General features: G+C 41.4%; 2 protein-coding genes across 3 annotated transcripts in view; one reads left to right on the top strand and one right to left on the bottom strand.

Moving 5' to 3' along the window:
• HSPD1 (heat shock protein family D (Hsp60) member 1) lies at nucleotides 1–10,250 on the bottom strand. 2 transcript variants are annotated; one of them, XM_080798676.1, is made up of 12 exons: nucleotides 9,965–10,250; nucleotides 8,651–8,826; nucleotides 7,185–7,437; nucleotides 5,518–5,600; nucleotides 4,900–4,995; nucleotides 4,425–4,518; nucleotides 3,992–4,160; nucleotides 2,569–2,668; nucleotides 1,763–2,008; nucleotides 1,206–1,380; nucleotides 731–909; nucleotides 1–627 (listed from the first exon to the last, which is right to left on the bottom strand). In XM_080798676.1, the coding sequence occupies exons 2-12, from the start codon at nucleotides 8,822–8,824 to the stop codon at nucleotides 475–477; spliced, it is 1,722 nt and encodes a 573-aa protein (XP_080654802.1). In that variant the 5' UTR covers nucleotides 8,825–8,826; nucleotides 9,965–10,250; the 3' UTR covers nucleotides 1–474. The 2 variants fall into 2 exon arrangements, with proteins under 2 accessions (XP_080654802.1, XP_080654801.1); XM_080798675.1 differs by lacking the exon at nucleotides 9,965–10,250 and adding an exon at nucleotides 9,747–9,879.
• Nucleotides 10,184–10,469, top strand: part of HSPE1 (heat shock protein family E (Hsp10) member 1) — a 41,621-nt gene continuing 41,335 nt past the window's right edge. Inside the window, exon 1 of the mRNA XM_080798678.1 lies at nucleotides 10,184–10,404. Coding sequence (XP_080654804.1) covers nucleotides 10,402–10,404 — 3 coding nt within the window. The 5' untranslated portion in view covers nucleotides 10,184–10,401. The remainder of the gene's footprint in view (nucleotides 10,405–10,469) is intronic.

The raw sequence follows: 10,469 nt of genomic DNA, 5'->3' as shown, positions 1-10,469 counted from the left end.
TTAACTTTAAAACAAATTTTTATTACACAAAGGTTGTCACATAATTGGATATTTCTCTACTTTGTACACAATTATTCTTACTCTCCACAGAAAGGCTGCTTAACTTTTCATCTGGTGATGGCAAACACTAAAATCCTGATTTTGACAGAATAGTAGTAAAAATGCCTCAGTGATTTAAGTTGAAAGCAGTACATTGGTACATGGCTCTTGCACTCAGTTATCAGGAATGTACAAATGTCTTTTTATTCAAAAATACAAAATAAATTATCTGTAGGCATGGACAATGACAACAGTAAACCATTATATGTTGTCAACTGAAACCAGTAACTGATGGTTATAGTGATTTTCTTAAACATCAGCCAGCCTTTTCTTCAGTCATTTCCTTCAACTGACTTCTCTGAAGTTATGGTTGAGGAGCAGAGCATGAGCTTCCTCTCACAGTTCATTAATAATGGTAAAGCACTATTCTAGGAATCAGAACATGCCACCTCCCATACCCCCTCCCATCCCACCCATTCCGCCCATTGCTGGGTCCTTCTCTTCTTTAGGAATTTCAGTGACTACAACTTCTGCCGTAGTTAACAGAGAGGCCACTCCAGCAGCATCCAATAAAGCAGTTCTTACAACCTAAGAAAAAAGTTTGATAAAATATTACCTTTTTTCTTAGTGAAAAATGAACAAGACTTGAACCAAGACTTCTTGAATTTTTAGAAAATGGTTAACTATTTACCTTTGTTGGATCAATGATTCCTTTTTCCACCATATTCACAAAATCTCCAAGCATAGCATCATAACCAACTTCTGGGGAACTCTGCATAATTTTCTCAACTATCAACGATCCTTCAACACCAGCATTCTTAGCAATGGTCATTGCAGGAATTTTGAGTGTTCTCTTAATAATTTCTATACCTAAAGATAACAAATTTAAGCAAATTTAGTTTCATTCTTTTGTAAAAATTACAACACAATTCTATTTGTGAGACTGCTGATAAAGGAAAACCCCAACTGGGAAATTTCACAGTTCAAATCATTTCCCTCCAAAGACGTGACTGGATCTTTCACATATTTTCTGATTATCAGTGCTCTTCTATCTTTGTCATTCTGGAAACTGCTTTGTTATTTACTGTTCTATTTAACGGGCAGCAACAACATTTTACTAGACTTAAGTGAGACTGCAAATCAACTCATTCGTAAGGCAACTTTACCAATTTTTTGATCTTCGTTAGCTGGACTTAATGAATCCAAGGCTGGAATGCACCGAAGCAGGGCACAACCCCCTCCCAGAACAATGCCTTCTTCAACAGCAGCTCGTGTAGCATTGAGTGCATCTGTAACTCTGTCTTTCTTTTCATTCACTTCAACATCACTTGTCCCACCAACCTAAAGATTAAAAGAATTCCAGTTAGTATGTGCTTCTCCCATTCAAGATGCTGACTGGCAAGTCACTAAACAGCACTGGGTTTACTTTAAAAAGGTATATTAATAAAGGTTGCCTATTTGTTTAAAAACGACTGCATGATTAAACAGCTAATAGGGTGAGTGCCGTGTCCCACATCAGTCTAATACCAAAGTGATCATTAATAAAACACCTTTTCCACAACAACACTTCTAAGATTCAATTCTGGTTTTAAGGAAGAAGAGTATATACTATCTCCATGTCCCAAAACATGTTGGTTACAAGGCACTATTAGGGAATACCACAGAAACAAGATCATTCTTGGGCCCGGAACCCAAGAAGCTCATTTACAGCAATGAATCTTACCTTCAACACAGCTACGCCATCTGAGAGTTTTGCCAAACGTTCATTCAGCTTTTCCTTTTCATATTCACTAGTTGTAATATCTAACTGCTCAATGATTTCTTGAATACGTTTTTCAATTTGAGCCTTGTCACCTTTTCCTTTTAAGAGCATGGCATCATCTTTGGTCACAATGACCTCTCCAACTTTTCCTAAGTCGTGAGGCTGAACATCTTCGAGATTTAGAGTCAATCCTTCTTCCCCAAAAACCTACACAAAAACATTTAAAAATGAATCAGTTGCAGGTTAGTTTTTCATTATACCAAGTTTATCAACAATACATCATGCTAGTGTTTTGGTGAGAGAACCATCTCGTAATACTGTATTTCTCTGAAATGTGAGATAAAGACAATTCCTAGTCCAGATAAGCCTTGATCAAGTTTTTCACAGTATTTCCCACCTCTCACTTAATCCTCAATATAATCAGCTTCATTTGAGAAAGAATAAACTCAAACATCTCCAAGGTCACTTTTTGTGGAACTGGGACTAGACCTTAGATCCTAAAATCTTCTAAGTCCTATATCTTTTCCACTGTTTTCTTGAAAACAGAGTGGTCAAATAACTCTATTCTTGGGCAAGACTCATGGCAAGTTAGAGAAGGCATCTTAGCACTCTTTAGTCCAACCTTCACCTCACAGATATCCAAGAGAAACACAAAGTAAATAGTTCAGACAGTAATATCTCACTGTGGAAAATAAACTCTACCTATAAATTTTAGGCCTGGAAGTATAAAACATTTAGTAAACCAAGGTCACATATATTTTACTTACTGCACCACCAGTAGCAATAGCCATGTCTTTAAGCTGGTTCTTTCTATTGTCACCAAAACCTGGAGCTTTGACTGCCACAACCTGAAGACCAACTTTCAGCCTGTTAAAAACAATTAATAATGAGACTTAAATTTAATAAAAATGCTTGTCTAGTTCTTAAGTTTTAAATACTATGACTACTTAGAAAATCACATTTATTCATTTATTGAGAGTGAGAGAGAGAGAATGAAGTGGGGGGGGGCACAGAGGGAGAGGGAAAAGCAGGCTCCCTGCTGAGCAGGGATCCCAATGCAGGAGTCAATCCTAGGACCCCAGGACTATGATGTGAGCTGAAGGCAGACACGTATATTGAGCCAGCCAGGCGCCCCTGGAAACCACGCTTTCTAAAAACTTTTGGTCAAATAAAGACAAGAAAAAGCAACTTTCCATTCATCCGTATTTGCCAATATCCAATTACCTTCTTCACAAATCGTCAGTTACTTTCCCATTAAACAACCCAGGAATAAAAATGTTAATATAAACAAAAAACTTTAAAGTTAAACACAGTGGTAACAGTTTTATAGACTGTGAAAATCAGAACAATTACTAATTACTAAATTTGGGGATCAAATGAGCATTTAGCCCTATCCTATGGGTTCTACATAGTATTAAATCAAGTTACTACTGGAATGACTATGCTCTTCTGACTGAGCCAGGTAGGCACCCCAATAACACCCTAAAACTCTGTTTACAGCATTAACTACCTGTCTTAAAGTCAGAATTAATACATTACAGGGGCGCCTGAGTGGCTCAATGGCTTAAAGCCTCTGCCTTCTGCTCAGGTCATGATCCCAGGGTCGAGCCCCAGAGCCTGCTTCCGCCTCTCTCTCTGCCTGCCTCTCTGCCTACTTGTGATCTCTGTCAAATGAATAAAATCTTAAAAAAAAATACATTACAGATTTTAAAATTAAATGAATAGACCTCAATTTATCTTAGGTTATGTGTCAATTCCCCTATTTGAACATTAATTAAAACTTTAAGAGATTATATAACACACTGACAATACACTTTGATCTAAAATTGGAAAAATACTTTACTTACTTCTTCCTATGCAAAATTAAAATTGTGAAAATATTTTTCCAGAAACAAAGTCATTTCTTCAAAACTGTAAACATTTATAATAAAAATACAGACATGACATACAAACTTAGACTATTTTATGAAAAACCTGCACAAAATACTAAGGACTTTCAAACAGACCCATTCAAAAAGAACGAACCATTATAATGGGACCTAGAGTTCATGAACCACACCTATATTACACACAATGCTAGATACTAACACAAGTGGTTCAATGTGGGGGTACATATTGGAGATTTCAAACATCAAAACAAAAAAATTGCCTTTTACTTGGAAATGTAAACCAAATACCATGACTTATTACCTATTCAAAACGAGTGTACTCAGGGCTTCTCCATCAACATCTTCAGCAATTATGACCAAGGGCTTACGGTGAGCATTGGCAATTTCAAGAGCAGGTACAATGGACTGGACACTAGAAATTTTCTTTTCACTCAACAGAACATAGGCATCCTGGAATTCACATTTCTGACCTGCAAAAACAAAGAACCTTTCAAACCAACTTAAAAAGCTAACAATATTCTGAAAACAGCTGTAGTTTATTTAAATGAAAAACCTATAAACCATAGTTTCAGTACATTTCAAGTGACTAATGAGTTCATGTTTTTCCTTTCATTTCTTATTTACCGTAACTTTTGGAATACATATGTATTTATTTTCTTAGAAGTATGACCTGGTAAATGCTTACAGTCTGACACACACAAGCTCTATTTCTAAAATTTCATTTACTGACTTACCTTTTGAGGTATTAATAAAGTATGGAGAAATGTAACCTCGATCAAACTTCATGCCTTCAATAATTTCTAATTCATCATTTAGTGTTTTTCCATCCTATAAAAAAAATCAATTCGTTTTATGAATTTCATTAAGGAAGCACAAAAAATGTTAACGATAGGCCAGATTAAGACACCCTACTGATCACAAGCGTTAAGTATGCAAATGCTGTAGGGCATCAACTCCAATTCTGCAAAAATTTCCAAATTGCGTATCTGAATTTTTACATCTAGAAGACAGTATCATTTAAGTTAGAACGAATTCATTCCTGATAGCAAAGGCTAAAAATTCACACAAAACTCAGTAACTACTCTAATGTACATAAATGCTAACACTATGCATAAAGGCCTCAAATATAAGAAACGTATAGTTTAAATTTTTGTATTTGAAAACTGTTTTGATCATCAATCTTTCCAAACCATCATTAAAAACACTTGCCTTTACTGTGATGACACCCTTTCTTCCAACCTTTTTCATTGCATCGGAAATGATGTTGCCAATTTCTTTGTCTCCATTTGCAGAAATCGTAGCAACCTAAAACAATCAAGTTACTCTTCCAAGTTAAAAAGGTTAAGGCCAGCATCCTCAATCAGCTCCTCTCCCTTTCCTAGTAACTTCCAAAGTGATGGCGGGGGGCAGGGAGGAGAGTATGGACAATGATGATATGGTCTAATAGCTCTAACCAAGCATTAATTGTTTTCAATCTTTTTAAAATTCATCACTTGGCTACACTGTTATTAAAAGGTATGAAATAAACATACAACTATTCTTTTTTAAAAAGGGAGGCTTCCCCTGCTCCCGAAAAAGTGGCAAAATTCTAACATGACAAAAAATTATGCACCTTTTGACAAGTGGCTGAAGAATATTTTCCATAGAAAGAAGTTTTACTCACAGCCATGTGGAACTAAAGTGGCAGGCCACCAAGACTCTAGTAATGGTCACTACATTATTTTCAAATGTTCTGTAGCAGTAAGAAATGCTTTCAAGGTTAGTGACTGGTTGGTATCTTTATCCTGACACTGATCACATTTATCATAAAATATGAAAAATCCTTACCTGAGCAATTTCTTCAGGGGTTGTCACGGGTTTAGACTGCTTCTTAAGTTCAGCAATTACGGCATCAACAGCTAACATCACACCTGATTCAAGGATAAATGCCATTACAATACTTACTCTCTAATGGTTCCGGGTCAAGTAAGAATTTCAGTTCATGTTAAATGTTTTAATGTGTTAATAGCCTATACAATGCTTCTGTGCCAGCACTTTTCCTAATCTCAGGGAGTTGAATGGCATGCACTGAAACAGGAACCTTCACAGATCAAGACAAACCCACAGGCCAAAATTATTTTGAAAACTGAACTAAGGAAAAAAGAACAGTGTGTAATTTCAAGAATCTCACCATTTAACTCATTCTGTGTAAACTATTCCCAATCCAATCATGTTGTATGTTCGCAACAGGGTCACCCAACACTTCTCTCAATTTAATGACACAGTTATGCCCCTACAGGTTTTTTAATTACCTGAAATTTCCTCATTTAATATGTAATTATAAGCAATATATTTGTTTCAGCAGTCAACAGCATCACAACATGGATTTAAGAGAACCCAATTTTGTTCAGCTGGGGTTAGTGCTGGCTCTCCCTTCTTTGAGAAATGTAACTTCAAAAAAACCCAAAGAAAGGCGTGTAGTAACAATCCTTTTCTTGGAGAAGTAATCTTAATAACCTCAGTTAATACTTATCTGTTATTTACACTCAGACTTGGAGAGAAGGGGGGGGCCGCAGATGGGAAAGGGAGAGCGAGAATTTTAAGCAGGCTCAATGCCCCGCACAGAGCCCGGTGGGGGGCTTGATCTCATGACCCTGAGATCAAGACTTGAGCTGAAATCAAAACTCGGACACTTAACCGACTGAGCCACCCAGGCACCCCTGAAACTGCTTTTAATGTAACACATTCATTTGGACCTCAAACACGGGAATAAATGGAATGCTGACACATCAGTGGGCTGGGATGCCAATTTTGACAAAACTGTTACTAGCATCCCCCTTTACTCTCAAGTCTCCTTTTGGACAATAATATGCCCTAGAGATAAGTAGCAATTACACTTTCAAGACAGAAGAACCAAGTTTTAATACTCAGCTAGAAAACGGCAGTGGCAGGACTTAAGTCTATGTCACTATGAAGCTCATGCTGAAAAGCAGATCTTTAAATTGTGGCCTAGTTCCCCAAAGCAAGCAGTAAGAAAACTGAATGAAGACCAGTAATGTACCATGTGCTCTTACGAGGTAAAAACAAGCAAAAACCAAACAAACAAAAAACCCTGTTTTTATATATATAGTAAAAAAACTGACATCCTGGTTGACTTAGTTTAACCCTACTTCATAAAATATCGAAACTGTATAATCTCTCCCTACGCTAATCCCCAAAAGTGTACTATTTTCAAGGTACACAGTACATGCTGTTATCCTCCAATAAACTTTCCTTATGTGCTGCGGGAAGGGGGTTTGGGAGCTCATAACACAGGGGAGAGAAGGACAAGTGATGTCTTAGTCCTATTTTCCTCCTTAACACCTAGCATAGCACATACCACAGAAGCCAAGAATTCAATCACTATTTGCTGAAGGAAAACTCAGATTTTTTTTTTTTTTTGAGAGAGGAGAAACAAGAATCAACTTTTTAAGACACTTCAAAACACTGTGGTGACAATGAAGAGACTTTCCTACCTCTCCTGATTTCCACAGGATTAGCACCTTTGCTAATCTTCTCGAAGCCTTCCTTGGCAATAGAGCGTGCCAAGACAGTAGCAGTGGTGGTGCCATCCCCAGCCTCTTCATTTGTGTTATTCGCGACATCTTGAACAAGTTTAGCGCCAATATTTTTGTATTTATCTTTTAAGTCAATTGACTTTGCTACGGTCACACCATCTTTTGTTACTTTGGGACTTCCCCAACTCTGTTCAATAATCACTGTTCTTCCCTATAGAGAACAACAACAAAAAAATGTGACAGAACACATACTTTAAGTGCTATTTAGCTGAAAACACAACTAGCAGTTTTGAATAATAAGATAATTACTTCAAAGTCCCAACACAAATTGTCACTTTTATCAGATCTGCAGCATCAATCTCAAAAGCAAATTCATCAGTATTCTTAGCTTATAGACAAAATGACCTCTTCTGTTGCCAAGTGCTTATTGCATGAGATTTTATGGAAGATAAAAATCCTAGAGACCAAGAGATGTCATCTCATTAAAAACAACGACGACCACCCCCCCCACAAACCCACACAAGATATACCAAAACACCTTGGTAGGTTATAATGAAATTTGAAAATATTCTTCACATAATTTATTGTTAAGTTTTGTCCGGTGCCTACGACCTTTGATAGTAATGTGAAAATTTACTTTTAAACTCGCTTTAAAATGTAGCTACTAAAATACTAACAGTAAGCGAAGTGTAAGTCACTCTTCCAGGGAAGGCTGCTTCCATATTACATCTCAGTTATGGTGCAAACAGCACTGGCAGCTTCTGTATTTGAACCAAAACTGCTACTTGTGAGGCATGCCATATTTTTATATATATTTTGTATATACAGTATATATCAACACTTTGATATTGGAGCTGTCAATCTGAAATCAAGCCATCACTTCACTTGTGCACCACCCTCAAAGGCCTTCTCAAATTATTTGTTACCCCTCACTCACCAACCTCCTGTTAAATGAGACAAAATAGTAAATGTGCTTTGGAACAGAATGGACAACAGAAAAACATTAAGTAAAACTAGCACCTACAGGCACATACTTGAAGTACGACAGGAGATAAATTACATACTTCCGTCAATGGTATGAACTACTGGGAAAAAATCTAAAACTTGGAAGGTAGACTTCATCTCGCTTGCCTATTTGCCAATCCTCTTTCAACTGTGAGTTACTACTCGGTTACATCATACATTATAGGAAAGAAAGTTCCGCAAATTTTAAAGAAACAGTTTAAGTTTTAAGACCACTGTATCTGAGTAAAAGAAAAAAAAAGATTAAGCAGTAACTGGGAACTCTTATGGGTATATTGGGGTTTCTCAACCATGGACACGGAAGTACTTACCATTCAATAGTTTGGTGTGATTATCTGATACCATTAAAATATTATTCAACTCAATATTATAAATTGCAACAGAATAAAAAACATCAATACCTTTGGCCCCATTGTAACGGCTACAGCGTCGGCTAAAAGGTCTACACCTTGAAGCATTAAGGCTCGGGCATCTGCACCAAATTTTACATCTTTGGCATAGGCCCGAGTGAGATGAGGAGCCAGTGCTCTGGACACTGGCCTAATTTGGCGAAGGACTGCGGGTAATCGAAGCATTTCTGTGGAGGGGGGAAACAATCAGATTAGCAGTACATCAATACTAGCAGTACCTCTGTGTATTACAGCAAACAGGGCATCTATACACCACAAAAGAACAAGAAACGTTAGATATAAGTTGGATTGACCTCTGCCAGTCACTGCTCCCGGGCCACGGAAACTAGGTTCAGAACAGCAACTACCTGCGTAAGTCCCCACGTGAGGCCGTCCCCGCGCCTAGCCTAGAGCACCAGCACAAAGCACACCATCGCATTGCCCAAGGCCACCTACCCCGACCGCTAAAAACGAGTTACTCTTTCACCGCTAAAATAGCCTTGAAAACAAATCCACTCCAAATGTCCTCCTGAAAAACCAAGTCTGCAGGTAAGGGGTGGGCTACAAACTAGAGCGACCAAGGGAGAAAAAACATTCCTGACGGTGCAAAAATCTGCTTAGCGAGATGGGTCTTCATGTAACCACTCAGGTTACTGTATCAGAGCGGCCCGCAGGGCGGCGATGCTGGGGGCTCCGGCCCGGCCCACTCCGCCCGGCCCCACGTGTCTTTCCTTTAGGACGCCCTCAGCAAGGTCAAGAGTGGAGAGCGGTGCAGGGGACCAGAAGCGGCTGCGACCACCCTCCCCGGCGCCCCACAGTCGACCACGACAGGGTTGCAACGGAAAGCCCACGTGAATACACTCCCCCGTTGCACACGGAGTCCCGGGCAAGCCCTCCCTCCTGCGCCCTGCCCCGGCGAGCAATCCACGCCGCACGTGATGGGCACCGAAAGGGACCCGTGAGGCCTGGCCCGGCGGTCCGGGCCTGCGGCGCCGAGGAAAAGCCCTGGCTCTCGCCCGCCGACCCAGTCAGGCGGGACCGCAGCGGGGGAGAGGGCCGGCTCGGGGGTCCCGGGCGCCCGGAGCGGCGGCGCGGGACGGCCGTGTACCTGCGGGGCAGCGGCGGAGCGTGCGCACGGTGAGGCAGGCCGTCGCAGACGAGTGAGGGACAGAGTGCACCGCGCGCACGGCAAAGAGCCCGTGTCCCCTCCCTCCGCCGCTTTCCCCCCGCCCCGCCGCACCGCGTGTGCGGGCGGCTCCCACCCCTTCCCGTCGGCCGGGGCCCCGCAATCGGCACGGGCCACGCGCTAGCTCCGCCCCTGCCTACCCGAGCAGTGCCAGGCCCGCGGGCGCAGCCTGCTCCGGCCGGCTTAGGCTAGTTCCCGGGCTGCACTCGGTTCCAGAACTTTCCGGGAAGCGCGGCGCGCTCTGTGGGTCAAGGTTCAGAGCGCGTCATTTCCGGGAGAGGGGCGAAGAGCTAGTACTTTCACCTCGGCGGGCGGCCTAGAAAAGCCTAGAAAGAACTCCTCTGTTCTTCCGCTTCCCTGTCCTCGCGTCAGCGGCCGGCGCGCAGACCTGGGGGCGAATCGCAGCGCGCGCTGGTGCGGCCGCCCTCTTCTGTGGGGAGGAGCGGGGGCCGGGAGCCAGCGCGCCTGCGCGCTGCGCGGCCTTTTCTCACGTTCACGTGGCCGCGGGGTCGCTCTGCGCGTCTCCTTGCAGCGGCGGCAGCTCTAGAGCAGAGTACGGACTGCGGCGGCCGGAGTCATGGTGAGTCCCGCGTGGGCCGGAGGCCAGGGAGAGGCGCAGAGATGGCGGACGTTTCTGTTTGGGCC

Source organism: Martes martes (assembly GCF_963455335.1).
Source record: "Martes martes genome assembly, chromosome: 3".
NCBI lineage: Eukaryota > Metazoa > Chordata > Mammalia > Carnivora > Mustelidae > Martes > Martes martes.
This window is presented reverse-complemented; position numbering and strand designations above follow the sequence as displayed.